This window comes from Biomphalaria glabrata, chromosome 13, assembly GCF_947242115.1.
Source record: "Biomphalaria glabrata chromosome 13, xgBioGlab47.1, whole genome shotgun sequence".
In the NCBI taxonomy this organism is placed as follows: domain Eukaryota; kingdom Metazoa; phylum Mollusca; class Gastropoda; family Planorbidae; genus Biomphalaria; species Biomphalaria glabrata.
Window position 1 is genome coordinate 29,151,959 of NC_074723.1, and position 25,173 is coordinate 29,177,131.

The 25,173-nt window shown below is 34.8% G+C and overlaps 1 protein-coding gene across 2 annotated transcripts; it reads left to right on the forward strand.

Moving 5' to 3' along the window:
- The first annotated feature begins 5,878 nt into the window (after window positions 1–5,878).
- LOC106056498 (polyhomeotic-like protein 1) lies at window positions 5,879–24,738 on the forward strand. Of its 2 annotated transcripts, none has more exons than XM_056008565.1 (14): window positions 5,879–6,016; window positions 9,105–9,178; window positions 10,098–10,509; window positions 11,214–11,353; window positions 12,498–12,785; window positions 13,479–13,697; window positions 15,080–15,268; window positions 15,942–16,370; window positions 17,075–17,548; window positions 17,930–18,056; window positions 18,943–19,158; window positions 19,857–19,990; window positions 20,424–20,558; window positions 21,934–24,738. In XM_056008565.1, exons 3-14 carry the CDS (start codon window positions 10,119–10,121, stop codon window positions 22,135–22,137), a joined length of 2,946 nt encoding a protein of 981 aa, XP_055864540.1. In that variant the 5' UTR covers window positions 5,879–6,016; window positions 9,105–9,178; window positions 10,098–10,118; the 3' UTR covers window positions 22,138–24,738. The 2 variants fall into 2 exon arrangements, with proteins under 2 accessions (XP_055864540.1, XP_055864541.1); XM_056008566.1 differs by having other exon boundaries at window positions 15,083–15,268.
- The last annotated feature ends 435 nt before the right edge of the window (window positions 24,739–25,173 follow it).

Below are 25,173 nucleotides of genomic sequence, written 5' to 3' on the forward strand. Positions count from 1 at the left end.
TTCCGACCTTAGCCGGAAACCGTACCTACATGTCTAGTAAAAAACTTTATATTGAACATTTTGCAAAACTTCTAAATAGCATAACATGTTATTTTACTTTCTTTCACCTCATTGTTTTAAACCCTATCACTTATTGAAGAATGAAAGTTGAAAAGCACTTAAGAGATAGTTCACACTAATCCGTGCTACTTGAAATGATGGAGATGCCTACCATGATGTAGCGTCCCGAATAGGAAAGACAGGGAGCATTTCCAAAAGCTGCAGCCTATTTGGACTAGCCAAGCCATTGGACTCGAGACAAAAATACACCTCAACACAATCGTCATTCCAACTGCTACATATGCATGGGAGACATGGAAGTCATCTGTCAAAATTGAGAAAAGACTAAATGTGGCTCAACAAAAATGGATGAGACGAATTTTGGGAGTTAGTTACACAGATCGGGTCTCAAACAAGGAAATCCTATGCCGAACTGGGAGTCGAACACTTAGTGAGGTTGTGATTGAGCGTCGCATGAGGTTTGCGGGACATGTTCTACGACAAAATGAATTACGCACACCAAGAGTTGCGATGACATGGCAGTCAATACGAGGAAAGCTCAAACAGGGACGTCCTCGTATTACTTGGCGACACACTTTCACGGAGGACCTCAGAACAGTGGACACTAGGTAGGAGGAGGCTTCAGACATTGCCAATGACAGATCTTTATGGAGACAGCTTGCCACCCAATGCGCCGAACGGCGCGGGAGGACCTAAGTCTAAGTATAAGTGTAACTTGTTTGTCGATGTAGAATATATACATGTGTATTGTACTTATGTAAGGCTCTCTATGGTAAAGTGCAATCTATGTTTTATAGTGGGTAGATGTATGTTCATGTTTTTCGTGTCATCAGGCTCGTGTTTTAAAGGCCACAAACCTCTAGGGCCTGGGGCTGATAGTGGCTAAGTAGATATCGTAAATGATAGCAGTAATAACGAAGAGTTTCTCGACACTCCCAAAAGATTAAGAGTATGGTTATCAAATCAAGACACTTAACGCAGGAGTAAGATTCGAATTTAACACTTTAGGAAAAGTATTTTAACAAGACAAGGTCGCAGCACAACTGAACAAATCCTAAACCTTAGAATGCTCTGTGAAAAATATCTCCAACACCAAGAGAATCTTTTCCATTGATTTCAAGAAAGGTTTCGATCGAGTGTGGCACGGGGCACTCTGGGCGACAATCGAAAAATAAAACATTAATAAAAACATAATTAAAGTTATCCAGAACCTCTACAAAGATGCCACCAGTGCTGTGTACTTCAATAATAATATTGGGGACTGGTTCAAAACCACAGTTGGAGTAAGTCAAGGCTGCCTACTTTCACCAACACTCTTCAATATCTTCCTTGAAAGGATAATGGAATGTGGTCTCGAGGTTTATGAAGGTACTGTAAACATTGGAGGAAGAAGAATTACTAACTTGCGTTTCGCAGATGACATTGACGGCCTAGCAGGGACAGAAGAAGAACTAGCTGACCTGGTGATGCGCATTGACAAGACTTCCGCAGCATATGGCATGCAAATAAATGCCGAAAAAACTCAAATTATGACCAATAGCCATCAGGGCTTTAAAAGAGGCATCAGTATTGGAGGTGAAAAGCTAACTAGTGTTAACAGCTTCAAATACCTCGGAGCTATTGTCTCAGATGAGGGAACGAAACACGAACTATTGGCCCAAATAGCACAGTCCACAGCAGCCCTTTCAAAACTTAAAATAATATGGAAAGATAAAGGCTTAGCCCTCGGCACTAAAATCAGACTGATGCGCTCCCTGGTCATGGCCACATTTTTATATGCTTGTGAGTCTTAAACGCTGACTGCAGAGCTAGAGAGGAGGATCCTAGCAATGGAATTGAGATGCTACAGAAGGATCCTAGGTATCACGTTCAAAGACCGCATCAAAAACCAAGAGATTAGAGACAGGATTACTGCAGCGATCCGACCCCATGATGACCTGCTTACTATAGTAAAAAAAACGCAAGCTTAAAGTATATGGCCATATTACAAGATATTCGGGGCTCGCAAAGACCTTCCTTCAGGGAACAGTACAAGGGAAAAGAAGAAGAGGCAGACAGAGGCAATGAGAGGACAACATAAAAGAATGGAAGGGCCTGCCATTGAAAGAGGTTCTAAACATGGCAAAAGTCATGGAGGAATGGAGAAAGACGGTCGACGAGTCTTGCTTGGTGCCCCCAACGGTCCAACAGACTAAGGGAGAGGTAAAGGTAAAAGGTAAAAAAATTCAACAATAATATATATGCCCAGTGTCAATATTCCGTCTTAACGAGATGCGTTAATCCATTCTGGCTTAAAAATGGTCAATGTTTATCAATAAATTCAGTGTCATGGGCTAAACAAAGAGTAGGAGGTGTTTGGCTCTCCCTTTAAAGATAGCCCCTGTCAGTATCTCATATGCTACCAGACTAAACTCATATCTGAGCTTTGTACTCTGCATCAAAATTAGTCCTTGGCTTACTGGGATAAGTAATTTACTCCTGGCTTTGTAGCAAAAGGTCATTAGTTTTGGTATGTGTTTTCTAGTCCAACCTCCTAATTGAGATTTATCTCCAAGTAAGCAGGATCGGGACCCGTGTAGAGGGGGTTTCTTGAGATTCAACTCTCTAATTGATATTCATCTCCTAGTTAACAAACTCATTACTCGATTACCTGTGTAGAGGTGTGGCTTGTAGCCCCGCCCCCTAATTAAGATTTGTCTCTGAGTAAAAAAAATCAGTTCTCTCATAAGGTGTGACCTCTAGGCAGTGTCTACATGTTGACATTATGTCTATCCTGACTTAATGTGGTGGCCTGGCTATCTATGAACTCAATGTGATGGACTAAACAAATAAAGGGGGGGGTGTGTGTTCATCACCTTTGGAAATTTACAGGCACAGACATACATCTGGTCGGGAGTGTCGTTTTAAGAAATATAACATGTTAACTAACCCACTCAAAGTTCATGACAGAGTTTTAAAAAATGTGCCAGCCATAGCCGCTAAGTTTGTAATGCGAATTTATAATGTAAAGTGCTCCTTCTTACCTAGTGCCATTAGAAAATGGAATGGGTTGCCCGAGTCAGCCAAGCAAACCAACGATTCGGCAGAGTTTAACTCACTGATTAACATGCATGACTAGATTGACACATGCAATGTGGTAATTATCTTCTCTTTTGAAGTAACGCCTGTAATCTATACGAAGATAAAGATATTGAAATGTAGGCCTGTAAAGATAAAGATATTGAAATGTAGGCTTATAAAGATAAAGATATTGAAATTTAGACCTGTAAAGATAAAGATATTGAAATGTAGGCCTGTAAAGATAAAGATATTGAAATTTAGACCTGTAAAGATAAAGATATTGAAATGTAGGCCTGTAAAGATAAAGATATTGAAATGTAGGCCTGTAAAGATAAAGATATTGAAATGTAGGCCTGTAAAGATAAAGATATTGAAATTTAGACCTGTAAAGATAAAGATAATGAAATTTAGACCTGTAAAGATAAAGATATTGAAATTTAGACCTGTAAAGATAAAGATATTGAAATGTAGGCCTGTAAAGATAAAGATATTGAAATGTAGGCCTGTAAAGATAAAGATATTGAAATGTAGGCCTGTAAAGATAAAGATATTGAAATGTAGGCCTAATAGATGTCGCGGATCAATATTTGAACATTCACTTTATAGAGGCGTAAAATCATCATCAATCTCTTTTCTTGTATTGCATTTCAAATTTTAAAAAAAATGTTTGATCTACGAGTCAAGAACAAGCAAGAGCAGAACAAGAGTTCAACTAAGAAAAAAGTAATCCTGATTTTCCGAACATGCTCATGGGGTGGTCTTACTCTGGGGACACAGCGTGGGGGTCGCCGTGCAATAGAGACAATAGTCATAGAAGGCCTGAACACTGAACTGCAACGTGGTAACCTGTAGGCATTAGCGACCAATAGCTCGTGGCCACTTCAAAGTACGACGTGGCGACGAGCTATTGGTTTAAAAACTGCCCACAGGTTACGACGTCGCAGGTCAGTGTAGAGGTCTTCTATAACGAAAGGTTTCGTTGCAATGTCCCTAGAGTGACGCGAGAGGGACATTTTGGTTTCAATGAAACGAGAATAGCGCTGTATTTTTAATGACAAGAAAGTAGCATTACTAATGACAACACAGAAACAAGCAAAGTATTCTTTAAAAAAATACTTTAAAAAGCAAAGCTTAAATAAGGGAAACAACTGTACATTTATAGCCATATTTACTACCAATAATTAATTGCCTAACTGGTTAATTTTTTAACTAATTCACGTTTTGTTTTTAGGTAGCCTACAATAAATAATTTTGTAAGGTTTCAACTTGATCCGAGAATGGGTGTGGGAGAAATAACGTGTACAATTATCTAAAGGGGGGGGGGGAACACATATTTAAACATATCTGTTTATACTGAAGGATTCATTTCCCTTGTTGGTATAAAAATAATTAATTAGCAGAGTTTAAGTCATTGATTAACATGCATGACTAGACTGACATACGAAATGCGTAGGACATAATCATCTTCTTTTTTTATAAGTAGCATCTGTAATATATAAATAGATAAGATAAGATAAGGAGTAACTGGCATTATTACCATATACATTATCAAGAGGTTCAACAACGGTTCTTAGCTCCTTTCAGCTTGCTGACGAAGAAACACAGCTATATTTCTTGGCATAGGCAAACTAGGCAGCTGTCTTGGGCCTCCAATTGGTGGGGGCCTCGCACAGGAATCAAATTTAAAAAAAATAAAAAAAATTGCGAAACATAGATCAAATCTCAAACATGGCAGAACTATAAGGGTCAATGTCTACTAGCCTTGCTCTGTGTCTACTATGATTCAATTTTTAGTCACGAATCTAGATCTACTTGTTAGACAACGTATGTTAGAAGACAATTGTTTCATCCTTTCTATCGGCTATCGGCGTAATGTGAATTTAACTTTTTTGATGAGTTAGATATAGATACAGGAAGGTTTATAATTTATTGAGCATTTTTCGGTCGTATTTTTTTTTTCTATTTCTTTAGGGCCACACTATTAACTTCGCCGAGAGCTCCAATTATCTAATGCCGGCCCTGACAAAAGCAAGGGAAGTAACAAATAAATAAGCAAATTACAATATATATATATATATATCAATTAAAAAATAAAACAAAGCTAATATTAAGTGTATCAATTAGTTTGGATCAGTCATGTGATTAAATTTGTAAAAAGCCACGGACAACAATCTACAAATAGATTCAGATTATACCACCACTTCAGTCAAGTACTATTTCTTTCCCTTGTTTAAGATACCAAAAAAAAAAAAAAAAAAAAAAAAAAAAAGGAATTTATTACCAATTGTCAATTACCTAATTGGTTATTTTATTTATTTATTTTTTTGCTTGTGTTGTCAGGTAAAAGAAATAATTGTGCAAAATTTCATCTTGATCCGAGATCTGGTGTCGGAGAAATAACGTGTAGAAACTTTTGGCCAGACAGACAGAAAGACAGAGTGAGTGAATAGTAAAAATGAAAGTGACATTCAACATTAAAACCGACGAGCAAAATGATTACACCAAACAACAACCTCGAAGACATCAAAGCAATATTGCAATCCATTCCGCTTATAAGCCTACATAACTAAAAGTACAGCCGTCTAGCGTTTTGCAGATGATAAGTATGGTGTTTTAAATGTTTGATATTTTGGTGGAATTTCGAAGACATTTATTTTAAATCTGTCAATAATTAAGAAAAGAAAGATAACACAAATTATTTTTAAAAAATAATTAATTGAATAGTTTCCCTTGTTTTAGACAATCTTCAGCCAATAAAATTGTTTGTAGTACAGAGCCGCAACAAAATGGCTGTCGATTATTGTAAAGATTTCATTGTTCTAAAATGAAAAGTAAATTGTGGATGAAAGAGTTCTAATTTGATATTTAAATCTGAATGCTTTCTTCAGTTAGATGTGTAAGTGCTAATCTGTTCTTAGAAATACTTCATTTATCCTTTATTTATTGTGATTTAAGTGATCTAATTTAATGCGAAGGTCGAGCTTGTCAAGTTGAAGTTGGTGACACTCAGCTCAGTCAAGACAGTCACTGACAGTTGTTATCTTGAGTTGGTAGACTTTGTTGTTAAGTTTAACTTCTAATGATTTCAACAGATTTCGGTACATATTTCTAGTCTACACTATCTAAATCTAACTGTATACTTAATCATCTTCTAGATCTATAAGTATAAGTAGAACTAGTCTAGAAAATCAGTCTAGCTAGTGACAAGCTTTGAAGCTAGTCTAGCAGCTACATTACTTGATTAAGTCGATTAGTCTAATTTAGAGACTCTAATCACTAGTCCTTTAACTTTAGTTAAGATCTAGATTCTAGATCTAGAGTAGTTTATGCTATTCGGACACCTATAGGCCCAAATTTGAAAGTTTGACTTTGACAGTGCATTATTTGACAATGGTTCGACATAGAAAAGAAAATGAAGTATCAAAATCTCCTTTAAGTTTAGTTTATATTATGGAGAATTTAAGGATGACTACTTATATTTGTATCCCTAACCTATATTTGTTATTATATTTAAGGTCAAAGAGGCCTTGTGTTTTCATTTAATTTGGACAAATTTGACCCACATTATTTGATTCCGGACACCATAATTTTAAGATTCCCAGGCATAGGCCCTCACATTAAATCATTAAGATGTTTTGAAATTATGCATAAATATGAACACACTTATTCTACCTAAATTAGGTCACTGGGATACTGACTTCTATACCGACTTTTAGACTTATTTTATGTTTGCATAATTAGATGTGTGTTGAATGTTTGTGTTTTTTATTTATTTATTTAATAAATTTGTAATACAGTTGATCTTTTGTAGTATAGTACAGGTTAGGATAGCCATTCTTGCCTAACTGAATCCTCTATATTCTCTCTATATAAATCTAGATCTATCTAGTCTGTAGGTGGCATTTTACATCTTAAGAGACGATCTTTTCCCTTTGCAACTTCTTGTGTGACTAAAGAGGCCAATCCTTGATACACAGCTGCGATCGCAGGTTGGGCATATATAATCACCAGGCGCGTTGCATTTTCACCCTTCTTTCTGCTTCTTTTGTGTGACATATAATATGCAATCCGTGACCCTTCCTTTATAATGCTCTCTCTCCATGTGGATCTATCCAGTGCCACCTCTTCCCAGCTGCTAGTGTCGATTTTGAAGCGCTTCATGTCATCGCTTCATGTCGCGTTTGCATACATCTATCTAGTAGGTCTAGATCTAAGCATTTAACTTCATTCAATGTACCAAGCTCACTCCAAACATTTGCCCATTTATTCTCTATTAAAAAAACAACAAACGAACTAATATAATATAAGATCATTTTTATTGATGTCCAAAACTGGCTGTCCGAAATAAATTTTGGTAAGAAAATCGTAATTTAATTCGGACACCCTATTAATTTTTTTTTTGTATGGAATCTAACAACTTGGCTTATGAATCAAATAAATAAATCAGCTCCAAAAACAGAGTAAATATTGCCGGGCTCATTAGTATAGACTTAGCCAACCAAAAAATATAGTCTTAACCCTAGGAAGAGGTAAAGTCATCCGGGTAACATAGGAAAAAACTACAACCTGAATAACAAATTTGAAATTCGTTTTTCTTACATAAAAAGCAAGCTAAATAGAAGGAAATTGGGTCAGAATCATTGGAAAATGGACGAGCACATTATACAGCGCACTAGTTTTATAACAAATATTAAATAATTATTTAATGACTACAAAAACAGCGAATGTCCGAATTCATGTAATGTCCGAATTAAATAAACTACTATAGTAGGAGGTGAAATAAAAAATTTAGCTTTGAAAAAACAAATTTTCATTAGTTTATCATTAAAATATTTTAACAGAACTTTCAAATGGTGTATAAATTATGACTTTAAATGTGCTTTAAAATTTGGGTGCATATATTTAGTACACAAAAACTATTTGAAAATATGCAGAATATTAGGCCTTACATGGCCTGAAGTGGTTTTATGTCTTTTAAGAAATTTCTTTATCAAAAACTGTAAATCCCATAGCCAACAATGCTAACCGTATTTTCATCTTTTCGATATGACGCGCATAAGATAGCGTGATAAAACTTGGTAGAATTATAGCCATGCATGATATCTAGCTTAAAAAAATATTAATATTCGATTATTTTCTTGGACCCTGTATCGCTAAAAACAAAAAAAAAGGGGTATTTTTTATGATAAATTAAAAAAATATAATTATTTAAAAAAACTCCTAATTAAGCATAAATTAGGCCATTGTCTAAAGTAATCGATAACACAACTTTAAAACCTCTCACGTTTCATTCCAAAGTGAAATAAATTTTCAAGTGCAGCCTGTGTGAAAAAAACATAAAAAATGCGATCTCTAAATTATTGGTCGTTTTTTACTTTCCGCACATTTCCGGTTTTTTTCTCTTAGGTAATTAGGTAAGATTAAATTTTTTTAACTCTTGATCAAGCTTTTGATTTTAAAGAAAGTCAAACTTAAAGCTAATAAACCTGTAATTAAGATACAGATCACCATCCTAATGACCCTATCTTTATCTACACTTAGATCTAGGTTTGCATAGATCTAGTTATCTAGACAGTAATATACTAGTAAGCTGCCTGGTCATACAGTATGCATGCTGCAGTGCTGGACTATTGCTTGGACTTATGAATGGTCCTGGGTTCATACCCTGCCCTTCGCCATCCCCCATTGTCCTGCAGGAGATTCGGACTAAGAATTAAATTATCTTCAACTCTGAAGGAACATCCAAAATTTGTAACATTTTACAAATGTTTTTTAGTATTTATATAAATTTATAAAAAATCTGGTAGTGATAGTAATAGATTCTAGGTTCGAGTAATTTTAATACTGATTTATGATCTATTTCTTTTTTTAAATTATTTTATTTATATTTCAAGTATAATAATGGGGAGGTATTGTTTTTTTTTTTTTTTTTAAATATTTTTAAAATGCTTTTCTCTTTTTAAAAATCTGTTTCCTCAAACCAGAATGAAAGAGTAACTCATCAAGTCTAATTAATATATAATCAAGTCTCTCTAGCTTTGAAGAGGAATATTAATTGGTAAGCATTTTTTTTAGTTTTAAATTAATTACAAAGTTTTGAGTTTTAGTTGTCTAGGGTTGAAAAGTTCAACTATATCTGTTGCCATATATCTAAACTAGTGTGTCATGCACAAGAAAAGAAGAAATCAATAGTATGTGAGCTAGCAGAGAGAGTTTATTGAATATCAGTAAGTAGTTAAGTAGGACTGTTGCCAGCAGAATCTTTTTGTCATCTACAACTTCAGTGGCTTTCTGGGGATATGTATTCCTGTTTATGTTTTTTTAACTCTTCACCAAGTAATGACTTTGAGGCTTACTGATAACTAAAGTATAACAAAGAATATATTAGCTAGCTTGATTGTTTAGTTATAGTGTTACAGTTCTAGTAATGTTTATAAGAATTGACTATTTATATAATCAAAAAACTTAATGCTATATTAGCTTGATTGTTAAATTATAGTGTTACAGTTAGTAATGTTTATAAGAGTTGAATATTTTTATGATAATGCTATGGACATTAAGAAAATAAAATAAGCTAAATCATCTTGAAGCAATTGTACTTATGTCATTTAAAAGTTTGGAAAACATGTCTTTAACAGTTAGTTGAAAAGTCAGTGTGCAATATAACATTAATAAAAGTCTTTCTTTTTGCTTCTGAGAAGGCTTAGAAAATATTTTTTGTGGATTTTCTAATCCATAATTTTAACATTAAATTTGGTTAGCATAAGTTGGAATTTCTATATTATAAATGAATAAAAAAAAATCCACTAAAAACTAAAGCGTTATTTTATGTATGTATTAGCTTTAATCTCGAATGTTTGTGTAAGAAAGTAGCTTTACTTTTTATTTGCGATTGGTATATTATGCTTTATAGGTTATGGCCAGTATGTAAAACATAAACATAATGTCCATAATTTTGTTTGTTTTGTTTCTCTTAGAACTACTTGCATTGAATAAAAATGTCTGACCAACAAGCTCAGCAGGCACCTCAGCAAACGGTCCAGTCCAGCCCAGTCCAGCAACCCCAACAACAGCAAACTCAAACACACAGCCAGCCACAAATGGTCCAGCAGGTTCAGCAACAACAACAACAGCAGCAGCAGCAACAACAACAACAACAACAGATTCATCAGCAGATTCAACAACAGCAGACACAACAGCAGCCCAGAGTGTCTAATGTGGGGACTGTGTCTATTCAGGGGATGGTGGCGCCCCAGGCCCAGACACCACAGCCCACGCTCACTGCTTCTACTAATGTTCTTCGGGCAGGCACACCTATCCCTCAGCTCCAGTTCATCTCCCAGTTCCCTCCACAGTACTCTTACATGCTACAGAATCCTAATGCTATAGGTAATACTATACATAATACTGTAGGTAATATAGGTAATACTATCCATTATACTGTAGCTAATACTATAGGTAATACTATACATAATAATGTAGGTAATACTATAGGTAAGATATTTGTTGCATTGCTATATTGAACAATGTTATTCTGCTTATAAAAAACAACTCCGGATGCTAGCATATCATCATGTTATCACTCTTTTATCAAGTTTGAAATCTATAACTTTTGTTTACAAACTTTTGAAATTATTCTGTAAGTGTGGCGGCATCTTTATAAAATTATTTTTTGCTGATTTGATGCTTAAATGCTTACAACAAAAAAATGTAAAGTCAATTTATAATTTCTTAAGACTATTTAAAGTTTTTAATATTTTTCTGTCCTTTTAACATATCCATTTGGTAAGCAGATCTGTTCATTTATGGAAAAGATTGCTTTTATGCTTAAAAAAAATGTAAAACACTTTGTCAATCAGCTAAATTTGTATCTTTTTGAATGAGTTGACACTCTTAGATAGTGATTCATAATTTTGATGCAAAATGTTAACTGTCCTTAACACTGATTGCTGAGAAATCCTATCCATTTCATAAAGGTGCATTTTGGGTCATTTGCCTAACAGCTCTTGTCTAAAGTTGAACTGTTTTATTCATTGTTGATGCACGGGAGGAATGAGTAGTCACATGCAGTCACATCATTCTTTATCTTGCAGCTATGCAATTTTCACAACTTAATTACGCCATGCAGCAACAACAGCAGCAGCAACAGCAACAACAACAGCAGAGAGCTGCAACCACTGCTAACCCTGGAAGTCCTGGTGGAATTCTCTCTCCTACAGCAGCCACTCAAATGGTAATCTTTTTCCCGATCATATATACTTATATATATCTACATTATAATGTGCTTCTTTTCATCATCATCATCATACTCCATTTGAGTGAGGGCTTTAGAGGCTTAAATCCTCTCCTGCAAAAGCCCTGGACAGAAACCCTGTTTTCTCGCGTAGTGCTTACATGTAAAAAAATTTTTGGTTTCCCAGACCTGTCAAGACGGAGATCAGCAAGTTTGGGGCAGTCAAACAGAGTATGTGCTTCTATTAGACACTGTGTTTCTTGAATCAGGCTCATTGCTTAATTTGAAAAAAAAAAAAAAGAAATTAAATAGAAAATAAAAAAATAAGTTCATAGCTTTTCAAATCATATTTTATTGACTTAATTTTCATGCTAAAAAACAAGACCAAAAAACAGATCCAAAAGTGATTGTTACACACATCTGTCCTTCTAAACATTGTTTTGATTTGAAGGGTTATTATCTACATCAAACATTAGTGTATTATCCACCAAATATTGTTGATGGTTGAATTTCACATGAATGAAGTTAATTCATTTTCATTTCACTGAAAAATAAGGGAAGATTGTCAGCTGTTAAAATGTTTTGTTCATTTCGCCATCCACATTTCTTTTTGGTCCAAAACATTTTTGCAGTGTGGCAACAAAGTTTGCACTAAAAAGAAAATGCAAGAAGGTCTCTGAGAGAGATTTAAACTGGTATCCTTATACTTGCATTTTTTTTTACAATTTTTACTCCAGCAACCAATTTAGTTCATTTATGTCACTAGCATAGTTTTGACTATTACACTTTCATCTATCCCTTAGTCTGTTGCACCGTTAGGGCACCACACAAGATTTGTCTTTCTCTATTCCTCTCTGTTTTTTGCCTTGGATAGAACCCCTTTAATGGCAGGCCCGTCCATTCTTTTAAGTTGTCTTCCCATCATTTTCACTGTCTGCCTCTTCTTCTTTTTCCTGGTACTGTTCCCTAAAGGAAGGCCTTTGCAAGCCCCAAAGATTTAGTGATATGGCCATAGAGTTTTAGTTTGCCTATTTGGATATATTCTTTGTTAAATATGTTAAAGTGTTTAATATGTTGAGGGTTGGTGGGAGTAGTGAAATGGAGAAAAAAATGTACAAATACTTCTTTCATTCCCTTTATGTAGCCCACCCACATTTCACTGGGGAATGGAAGCAACATCATCACTGGAACCATGCAGGGCATGTTGGCGCAAGGTGCTGTAGCAAGTGGTAATGCTAAGTCACAAAGTGCTGGTGGCAAAGGTCAGACCATTCAGGGCCAAGGCCAGAATACCAGTGCTGCTATAGCCTCCATGGTGTCTAAGAATCCCACTGTCTTACCCGCCCAACAGACTGCAGGCACCCCCATGGTGCTGGGCCAGATTTTTTCAAGCCAAGCCAACACCAACTTGGCTAGTAGCTATGTGCCTCAGGTAAATATTTAAATCAACATTAATACTGCATATGTAGGACACTAAGTTTATGCATTCTCTAGTGAACTGAATCAGGTTGAAGCTTATCACTAATCACTATAGTCTTCTAATACAAGATTCAGTGGCCTGAATTGTGCCGATGTGCCTAAACTCAAACTCAAGATTCAGTGGTTTATTTTTTTAATGGACAAAAAAAAGTTTTCTTTCAGTCTCTCAATAATAAGAGCCTCATAGTTTTAGGAATTGGCTGTCCCCACCCCCACCCCCATTCTTTCCCTTTTCCACTTGTTTCTGGTTCCTTAACTCTAATTTATTATGACTTTATTCTGGTCTAAGGAGATAAAGAGAATGAATCAATTTAAGATTTATTAAGAGAAAGACATAAAGTACTACAACAAATTTACTTGAAGTAGCCAAAAACACAAAAAAAAAAAAAAAATGATTTAGACAGATGTGAAACATTTATTTTCTAGAGTACAGGGTTCGTAGCCACCTTGAAAACCTGGAAAATCATTTATGAAATTGGCTATGAACCCTGAGAGTATCAGTTTTTTTGTTTGCTACTTTTTTTTTCTAAATACATCCAACTGTTGTACAAATTGTCAGGGATCCCAAAGTCTGGTCTGTGTAAGTATTTTATATCCAAATTCATTTGGCTTCTTCAATTAAAGTAATGATTCTTTATCTTTTAAGTGCACCACAATGAACAGCCATCAGGGAGGAATCAGACTGAACCAGGCCCAGGTGGTCAATAGTGCTGGACAGATCATCACCTCTCAGCCGGTGCAGGGCATCCTGACCAATCAGGCCATCATGCAGGCCATGGCCAACCTGCAAATGCAACAGGGTATCCCCATTGCCACGGCAACAGGCCACCAGCAGATTATTAATCAAGGCCAGGCTCAGATGCCAGTGAGTTTGTCTGTTAAATGTTTCTCTAACATCTTGTGAAGGCTTCTTTGTAGTTGTCTTTTTAATGAGCAAGAAAACTATGTATATATATAATATATATATATATATAATTAAAAATGTAGATTCTAATTCTAATTAGCAAAAGTAGGTTATAATTCTGATTATAAAAGTAGGTTATAATTCTGATTATAAAAGTAGGTTATAATTCTGATTATAAAAGTAGGTTATAATTCTGATTATAAAATTAGATTATAAATCTGATTATAAAAGTAGATTATAAATCTGATTATATAAATATATTATAAATCTGATTATAAAAATATATTATAAATCTGATTATAAAAATATATTATAAATCTGATTATAAAAATATATTATAAATCTGATTATAAAAATATATTATAAATCTGATTATAAAAATATATTATAAATCTGATTATAAAAATATATTATAAATCTGATTATAAAAATATATTATAAATCTGATTATAAAAATATATTATAAATCTGATTATAAAAATATATTATAAATCTGATTATAAAAATATATTATAAATCTGATTATAAAAAGTGTATTTTGAGTCTATTCATCTTTTTCTGCATTCTCATTCTCATTTTCATGTTTGAGGGTTCAGATAAGGAATCCAATAATTAAAAGATAAACATTACAGTAGTTTCCAGATCAGGCTGCTCTTCATTTAATTTTCCTTCTATAAGAGTGTTTTTGGGGCAAAAATCTTGTTTGGGCCTTCCAATAGAGAATGCAACTTAGTAAATCTATTCTATTAAATTCATCCATAAAACTTATTAGTAAACGTAGTGTCATGCTTAAGGGTTAGAGTTTTATTGTATGAAATATGTATCATTTCCAAAGATTACACTAAGTCTGTTAAAAATGAGTACATTTGACGTGTCAGGTGTGAAGATTTCCATAATGGAGACAAATGAATCAAATCAAATATATGATAAAGCATTTTTCCCCTTGTTAGCACTGGAGAATCCAATGTAAAAGCTCTTCCTCCCCTACCTTAACATTGGATTCTTTAGTTGGTAACAGTGATATTTCATTGTAGTGTTTTTGACATGGTTTATAGTTTGAATATCTGTTATAACATCTCTCCCAGTCTTTTCATTTTCTTTATAGTTTCCCCACATTGCTCATAAATCTTTTTCTTTTTTTTTTAAAATCTAATTGTATTTAATTGCTCAAAATGTTTTTTTTTTTGTTTGAATGTAAATCTTATCCTAAAAATGCAAATAAATAGTAGATTACTGACATAAACTTGATTTTCAAAATTTCCTAATTCCTAAATAAATTATTAGCATAGAATGTAATCTGTTAGTTCACTACATAATGTCAGTATTATTTGTCTGTGTATCAGCAGGCCATTTTCACAGGACAAAACTTTTTAATCAGGACTCAGGCACCCATCCAGCAACAGCCTATCACCATGGCCAACATGCAAGCTGCAGCATTCACTGCTGGATTAAAGCCTCAGAATCAGCAGCAGCAGCAACAACAGCAACAAATGCAACAACAGCAGCAAGTTCAAGGTCAACAAACACCTAAGGTGGGTTGGGCTATTTCATTGACTTCTTAGGGTTACAATTGTATAGTTATTATTATTGAGGCTTCATTTTTTTAAATTTTATGGAAGGCATGGATATCTAATTGCTTTTAACATTTGGGCAAAGTAAAGCTGGTTGATCACTGGTCACATGACATCATTGGCCATAGAAACCAATGAACTTTATATAATTGCAGTATCATCTCTAATGTCTGAAAGGGGGAATTTTTTTTTCTTACTAAAGAAATTTTGCATCCAAGGGACCAATTTTTTATAAAGAGATTAGTCTTTGCAATCTTGGACTTCTTAATGGTTTGAATCTCATGATAGTTGGAATATGTTAAAATTTTCAACCAATAATTGATAAAGATAAATATTACAGTTGAAGTCTGTGGGGAAAAACGTTTGTTCTAACATGAAAGACAATGGATTGGCCATTTTTTAATGTTTTGTTTTGAGAAAAACTTTTTTTTTCTTTAAAAGTTTGCTTTCTTGTATTAAAAAAACAACTTTAAAAATAATTTTGTTTGTTTGTAAGGGATGAATACATTATTTTTAGAATTCATCTGTTTCCACAGGTTATTTGCAAATATTTCGTATACAAAGATGTTAGAAGCCTGATGTAATGTTTTAGTATTGGACTGAGTGTCTTACTTGTATTGTCATTTCTCTACAGGGTAATAATGCTGGCAAAATCATACTACCCTCTGTGAATCGTACTCCAGTTACAGCTAAAATCCAGCCCAATGTTACCCAGCCCAATAAAGTCAGTGTGCCGGCTGTGCCCAGGCAACCAAAGCCTCGTCCCAAGGCTCAGCCCAAGACACCGACATCTACAGCCTCTGTCTCACCCTTGACCCCTGCTAATAAGGTCAGCAGCACCTCTGCCCCCACCGTCACCAGCGTCACAGTGTCAGCCCCATCCACTCCTGTTACTGCAGTTGTCATGTCCATGCCATCATTGACAGTGACACAGGCATCCCCCATTCGCCAAAGTCCTGCGGCAGTGGTGGCATCAGTTGAGGGTGCTGAAGTCAATGCCCAAAGATTGTCACAGAATACTGCACAGACACCTCCAGCACCCAAGCCAGTAACAGAAGCGGAGGTAATATTTTAATAATTTACTGTCTTATAGCATCATATCTCAACCATAAGTAAAGATATCCCTGGAGGATATGTGTATAGTGATAAAATATAATACCTCATCCAAAATTACAGGTATCCCTGGAGAATATGTGTATAGTGTTAAAATTGAATCATATCTTATCCATAAGTACAGGTATTCCAGGAGTATATGTGTATAGTGTTAAAATATTATTATATCTCATCCATAAGTACAGGTATCAGTAGGATATGTGTATAGTGTTAAAATATAATGGAGCATGCATTACTTGAAGTTTAAAGGTTACTTAGGAGATGGAAGAATGAAGTTTAAAAATTGCTGTGAAAGAATACATTCACCAGCGAGCCCTCTGTGAGTGATGTCAGAAAGACATCAGATCCTCCTAAGTCTTAAATAAAATACATGCATATACAGGTCAAGGGTTAGGTGCCTCTGTCAGCTTTGAAAATAGGATTAGACAATGCTGGGGCAAACATCTAAAAAAATATCTCCAACTCATCTTATTTTTCAGCATGTTGCCAAAGGTTGAACTAGTAAATTTACATATTTTGAATAATGTGTGGAATACATTTAATGTTATCAAGGACTATCCTATCAGAATTGCTTACTGAAACAAGTAGATTAGTGATGACAAAAATGTACAATTTGTAACAGATCAAAAAAAAAATTTTGCTCCTCCTTTATAGGTTGAACCAATGAAAATACCCGCAGCCTCCCCAGCCAGTGATACATCTCAGAAAGACAAGATAAAAACTACCGTTGTGTCATCGTCCTCAACTGTTACAAGTACAGTTGCGGCAGTCCCAGCTCTAAAGAACAACTCAAGTAGTCATGGCGTTACCTCTCCACCTCCCCTTGTCTCACCTCCTCCTATTCCTAAGGCAGCCAGCGTGGAGTCAACACCTACTGGTGTCAGAATGACTATTGATGACATTGTGTTGGAGGAGAAGCCCAAACTGTCTGAGATAGTTAAGCAGAGCCCCTCCACCATCGACCCTGCGGCCATGGAGGCAGCAGGCCTGACCACTGTTATCAAGGAGAGTAAGCCTGTCATTCTGCCCTTACCTGTTGTAGAGAAACAGAGGGCGATTGTGAAGCCTCAGATACTAACTCACTTCATTGAAGGATTTATTATACAAGAGGGACTCGAACCTTTTCCAGTAAGTACTGAAAGAAACACACATAATGTCTTGTGTGTGTTTGTTTGCACGTATGTATGCATGCATTAAAGAGAATGCCATAATCCTATAAATTTTATTGTAGATATTTTATCTATTCATAGAGAAGGCTTGAAATAATTATAAATCAAGAGTTAATTTTTCTAGATAAAGAGGAATGTTTTTCTGCTCAAATCCTTCACTTGGCCTTAGGTCATGATGTCTTACGCTTGACTCTTTATGGACTCTACAAAGGAATGTTTCTATGGTCTTATTGATGTAGAAATCTTTCTTCTTTAATGAACATTGATTGTCACTAAATAATTAATTTAAAAAAAAAGAAATATTTTGGTAATGATTTAAAACGAGCTGTGTTTGTGACAGGTTCAGCAGTCGTCATTACTGCAAGAGTTTATTCCACCTAAAGCCAGTCTACAAATAGTGAAAGAATCTGAAGAGGAGGGAACTAGTTATGATGATGAGCCGCCAACTTTACTCAGCCAAGTTGATGGTAAGTTGCCCTGGTCCCATGTTACTATAATGTGAGCCCTCATAAGTCTCATTGTACTTATTGGAGGTGACAGTTTTCTGGTTTATTGATGTCCTTCTATCTAATGTTAAAAAATCAAGTTGGCATCTTTGTACAAAAGATCATCTAACAGGGGATGAAACTAGCAGCATAGATTTGCCTCTTCTTGTGATATAGCCAACATTTTAGTTTACCTGTTGAGAAATGTTTATTGTCCATGAGATGGATGGCAGTAGCTTAGATTATCTAAAACTGTTTAAGGCCATATTTTGCAATTTTAGATTGGTCTTTTTTCATATGGGCTTTTTGAAATGGTCTTTTTTCATATGGGCTTTTTGAAATGGTCTTTTTTCATATGGGCTTTTTGAAATATCGCTATATATTTTTTTAATCTATAAAAAATTTACAGAATCCAAATGAATTCTCATACATCAGTTTGCATTGAATTAATCATATGAATGATAGAGTGCAATAGATAAATTGAAGTCTTAAACTCAGGGGACTTGGTCCTTTTTACTCCCAGTGGAGCATAGGGCTGGGATGGTACTTCATCATCAGACTCTGTTCTGGGGGATTCCTCCCCAGTGGGGTGCATGTCCATCCTACCATCGTTGCTTCTTTTCTCCTCATCTCCTCCATTGTTTCCCAGCCTGTCTCTTCCCCTGTGGGGAAAATATTTCAAAGCAGGATCTGGACTGAAGTGATCCATGAAGCAATTAGTCTTATGTTCACATCATAAAGTAATTTCTAACAAACATCTAGAATATAATTGATGTTAGCATTTTGTACTTTATACTTGATGACATTCAGAATTTCTCTTGGCTAGAGTCATCAAAAAATATTTTGAATGATGCTGTTCTGTTGCCAGCTCACTTGTCCAGCACTCAGTTAATCTCCCATTTCCCTCAACGAAAAGATGACCAAGAGCAGCAGAAGTCACCAGTCAAACTTCTCAAGTGTGAGATGTGCCAGAAAGTCGGCCCAGCTTCCACTTTTAACAACTCCAGGAGGTTTTGTTCTCTGACTTGTTCCAGGCGTCACAGTGTGAGCAACAGCAGGCGTGTTGGAATTTACAAATCTAGGGGTGAGTTTATCTTCTTAAACTGGAGCAGTTTAATGTCATCTTTATAAGGATTTTGTTGAGTTCCCTTAGAAATATTGAAGCAATGTATGATGTAAATTTCAGTAGCTTCTATGACCATCAGTAATATGTGATCACTATGACTGAAATTCTTAGCCTTCCCAAACAATGTTAGGTGTCTTCTAAAGCCATGTCCCCGTCTTTCATAGAATATCAAGATCTGCTGAACTGCTTTTGTTTTGAAAAAAATTTTGGTTAGAAAGTTTTATAATAGAAAATCAACATGAAAATGAACAAAATATGAGTTAGATATCTATTCTAAAGAGATCTCTTTTTACAAAGCTTATATCAACTCTGTCTGTCTGTCTGCCAAAAATGTGTACATGTTATTTCTCCAACACCCAATCTCAGATCAAGCTGAAATTTTGCACAATCATTACTTAATTAACCATTGGTAATAAATTACTTTGGTATCTCAAACGAGGGTAAAGAAATAGTACTTGACTGAAGTGGTATAAGCTGAATTAGTCCCCTTTATAGATTGTCGTTTGAGGCTTATTACAAATTTATTTACCTGACTGATCCAAACTAATTGATACACTTAATATAAGGTTTGTTTTTTAAAAAAGTATTGTTTTGTATCTTGCTTGTTTATAATTAAGATTGTTTTGTTTCATTCTAATTGATTATTTTGTGCTTAGGAACTGCTAGAAAGCGTAAGCACATACTTGGCCGCAAGAACTGGAGAGTGTCTAAAGGAGTCAGGCTGCCTTTTGCCATGGCCTCAGGCAACAGTACCACTAATCCAGACAACAATGAAGACAGCAACACAGCAGTGAGTTTATTTTGTTCTTAGAAATAAGCAATAAGTTCTCAGCTGAAACAGTTTAGTGTCAATGTATCAAAGCTTTGTTTTTTCAAAAAGGATTTTCTAAATATTTTGCTTGTTTAGATTCTAACTTTATTGTTCTTCTTATGGTAAAACATTCCTTCTTTGAGTTTCACTGATACAAGCAATTAAGGAAATTACAGGAAAAGCTGGCTCACAATCCTATTAAAGTTAAAATAATATTTGAACTAGGAATAGGGGCTTGCTTTTAACTGGTGCTATGCCTCTTGTCTTTCATTATGTGACTTATCCTTTGTAAACCATACTTCAGATTAACTTCAGATTTATATGTAGAACTCAGCCTCATCAGATTAGTTTCTAAATTATTTTTTCTTAATATCTAAAATAAAAACCAAATGATTCTACTTCTGCTCCTCAGCCTGTGGGTGATGAAATGAGCAGCTCCAACAGTGCTCAGGACACCAGCTCATCTGCTGCCTCGCCGTCCAGGTCACAAGACTTTGAAATGGACATGGAGGCCAACATTCCACGCACTGACCCAGGGAAATGGACTGTAAGTTATTAAACAAATTTTGTGGCCCAGTATCAGTAATTAACTTAATAAAATATTTGGATGGACTGCCAAGGTACATGACTATGAACTTGTCATTTAGTGAAGACTTACTGGTATCACCTGAAATTCTTCCTTATTGACTCTTATATGGTACATGTAAGTACTTTAGCAAAAGACTATAACTTTCATATTAAAAAAAAATGTTTTTTAAAAAATTATAAAAAAGTGTAATAAACTAACAATATAACAAAAGAAAATGTACAATAATAATTTTAAAATCTTTTAATTCTTTTAATATTTCTTATTGCCGACTTTTGTCACATCCAAGGCTGCCTTTTGACTAAATTTTGACGTGACTAGTAAATTGACTTTTAAGTTTCAGACGTTCCTTGATGGTTAGTACATCCTAGCCTAAAACTCTTCCAGGATGACAGGGGATGTCTTGGTAGCGGTGGTGATGATTTTTTAGCACAAACCACATGACCAGGCAGCCATCCTCTTAATTTTGTTTCTGCCATTTAAAAACCTAAGACACTTCAATGCTTCAAATGATTTGGAATACAGGCTTACACTGTATTATGACATTCTTTATGGATTTTTCTTTGTTTGTTTGTGATTTGCCAACTGTGTGAATGTTATTTATTTTATCACTTCTTTCTGTCTATGTGTTATTTATCAGAGATGTGTTCACACTATGTTAGAGATGTGTACTGTGTTAGAAGCTGACTTACTGGCCATATATTAGAGAATGAATAGACAATCAAACATTTGTTTCTATCTGGAAGATATGAAGAAAATAATAGAGAGTAGAATAAACCAAACATGGACCAGCCTTCATTCAAATTTCAAGAGAATTGATGCTTGCTATAAGCTTTCCCAGCATGACCAACACACTAAAGAATGAGGCAGCACATCTGAAAACTAAAAAATTTCCACTATTGAAATTTGCCCTTCTGTCCTTCAGAGCAGCATACTGTATTGTAAGGCTTGGCCCCATAACACCTCTGTAAAATAAATAAAAATTATATGGAGAGCTGCTGATATGAAATCTCGGTTATGGGAGTTGTTGTCTGAGCACTCCAACATAAAAATAAGAAAGCAGAAGTACTGTGCTGGCTCATTCAGAACTTAATACAAGACCAACATGGTGTTTGGTTGGAATGTTTTAATATTCACATCAACCTTTTTCCTATTGGTTGTATGTTCACTATTGGCAATAAAAGATTTATAGTTTTCTCTTTTCTTAGTTAACTGACTTTTAAAACAAAAAAAACAAACAAGTTTATTTATATAAATATGTGAAGTTTGATCAATTGTATAGTCTACTTATCATTGTTGATGTAATGCCAACTGTTTTTTTTTTTCTTGTCTCAAGGTCACTGAAGTCTATGAGTTTATCCAATCTATGCCAGGCTGCAGAGAATATGCCGAGGAATTCCGCTCTCAGGAGATTGATGGCCAGGCCTTACTGTTGTTGAAAGAGGATCACTTGATGACTGCCATGAATATAAAATTGGGTCCAGCCCTCAAAATCTGCTCCAAGATTAATTCACTCAAGTCTGAAAATACCCCGTCATAATGTCTACTTTAACTGACAATATGGTCATCTCAACACTGCATTACCTGTCAGTCAGGGCCTTTGGTGATAATGGAAGAAACATTTCAGGGATTCCTAAAGTGTGTGATGTTATGTGCCCTATCTTTCATTGGAGACAAGATTAACTTAGTAGTTAACATTTTGAGATTAGATCAACTGTTCACTGACAGTTGGGGGGGGGGATATACTTTTGTTTTCCCTGTAAATATAATCAAAAGGTGAAGGAGTTGATAAAGAGAGTTAGTGTCTGGATCAGTGAACAAGAAGCTGAATATCTGCACCATGGTCAGAAGCAGCAATAGCTCATCATTGTTATGGTCTTGTCCTGTACTTACTTAAGGGGCATAAGGCAGCATACCTCACCACAAAGAATGGTCATAGGCGACTTTCTCTGCTTTTTTCCCAGCCGTCGCCCACAGATTTGAGATTTTCCAAGAAGGTGCTACACATTATAATTTTGTGTGAGGATTTTTATTTTCTGTGTCAGGTGCAGGCTTGTTATGGTTAGGCACAGAAAGCAGTGATCCTTTGACTGCTAATTTGGATCAGCTTGACTGTGTCATGTATTGGATGACATCTAGGGCTAGATCTCTGGTGTATACAGTACAGCTTCAAAATTTGCACATTGTTGCATTAGGCAATGGCATTAACTGATTATCTAAACACAAACATAAAATCTAAACACTAACATAAAATCTAAACACAAACATAAAAAAACTGCAAACATATCAAATAGTTGTAGAATTGTGTAAATAGTGTGTGTGTGTAAAGTTTTTTCAACAGTAATCTATTTGTAACACTATATCAACATTTGTTGTGTTTATAGTGCCAGGTCTATATCAACAGAGATAATGAAATAATAATTGTTGAAGATAAGAATAGTACAGAATTCTTTATGTACAAATAAAGAAAAACAATAAACACAATGATGGCAACATAGTGTTTACATGTGAGACACAAGCTTTAGCTACATGGACCATTCCAGCTGTGAATAAAATTCTTGACTGGAAGAGCAAAGTTTATAACTTGAAAATGATTTCAATTATGTTTAGATTAATTTCATTTAATGTTTATAAAACCTGATAATGTCGGTCTAAGTTCTGTTAAATTTTAAAGTTGAACATTTAAAGTAGTTCATTTGTTTGTCTTAGAAAATGTTTCCATCCCAGTAGAAATACAGCCAATGGAATGGCCATCTCCTGCTCCTTCCATTCAGACTTGCTGTTTACATTAAGTTCGTTCCAGTCTGTCTTAGATCTCTCTCTGGGTTGAAATCATTTTTCTTAATGATTGTTACAAATACAAACTTTAGTCTCTGTGATGTCACATTTTCATACCAGAAACAATTTCCCCCACAAAATAATTGCAGAGAATATGCTCTACATATAAGAAAACAATTGGGTAGGATGGTATGTCACTTGTGATGACTGGAATGTAGCATTCTTATATCAAAGTTTCAGTTTGTCATTTTTTACAATGATTTTCTGCAGTCCATTCTAAGCATTAGTATCAAGTTTTAACCTTGTAGGGTTAAAGTGAACAAAGAATTTATTGACTAATTGACCACTCTTTCTCTTGATTGTGTCTCAATGTTAGGGTTGCCAAGTAAATGGTCAGTAAGACAGAGAAGACGTGTATCTGTAATGTTTAATCTGTACAAGTTCATTGTTAGCTTCTTGCTAATTAGCTTGGTGACGACTTCTGGCTGTAATCTGTATATAATGATGTACATATTTCTATGTATGGAGACTAGTGTAGGGGATTGCTTGAGCAGTGTGGTGTGTGTGTGTGTGTATAATAGATGAGCTGAATGTGTGTTTGATAAGTTGTGTGAATGGTGACATGCTGTTTCTGACATTTAGTTGTTGTCAGTACTTCCCCCCGCCCCTCACTGCCTTGTGTATGTAGACCATCTATTTTTATAATGAGGTTTGCCAATGGACTACTAAGGAACCCTTAGGTTCTGAGTTGAATATTCTGGATGAAATATATATAATTTGCTATTAATTGACGGGCTGCCAGGCATTAACTCTAATTTGAAGTTTATTTTATTTTGTGGAAAGGCGCCTTAGGTGCATATGTAAAAAGTTTTCTTCCTGTAACATATTGTTCATAAGTAAGCTATGGAATGAATATTTAGTTGACATACAAATGAATCTGTCAGGGAGCTCCTTGTGCTTTATATGTTTTGTAATTAGATACAATAACTGCACTCAAACATTGAACATTCTGTATGTATTGTTGACATTGAACTGAATCCGCCATGAAGAACAATTTTTGTAAGATCTGATTAGTCTTTGGAAAATATTTTTTTTTTTAGACACATTTTTTCTTTGTTATTTAAGCAAATAATAAAAGCACAACACAGAACATTAAGATGGTTTCTAGAACTAAGTAAATATAAAAAAAAACACAAACTATTTGTTTAGTAGCCTATGAATGAATAGAGTTCATTCTAAGCCATACTTTTGTGTCACAAGGTCCATTATTACTCAGCTTAACATTCAGTGTCATTGATTCTCTGTAAACCTTTCTAACCCATGTACATTTGTGAACCAAATAAATCAGTTTTTTTTGTTGCAATTAGAAGTTTGTTTTGTCTTTGGGACTCAATTGAGATGTGTATCCCATGAGGTCACTTTCTGACCTAAAGATAAGGTCAGTTGTTGCCATGAGATTTGTTGTAAGCGAACACATTTTTTGTTGTGAATGCTATATTATATAAAGCCAACCAAATGTTATTCTATGACTGAAGAATTAAAGAACTTAAGTACCAAAGATGGTCACACATGACAAGTCATTGCCTTCCAGTCTGAAGATGAAGCATGATTTGTTGTCCTGTGACCCTGCACACACACTTGCAACATACAGAGTTTGCCAAATCTGGTGCAGAGGATTTGTCCACCTGAGGTCTATTTATAGAACAAGTTTCCTGATATTAACATTTTTTTTAGAAAAGCGTTCACAAAAAAAAAATTTCTTCATTCTGTTTTTTTTCTTTCATTATTCCATTTCTTA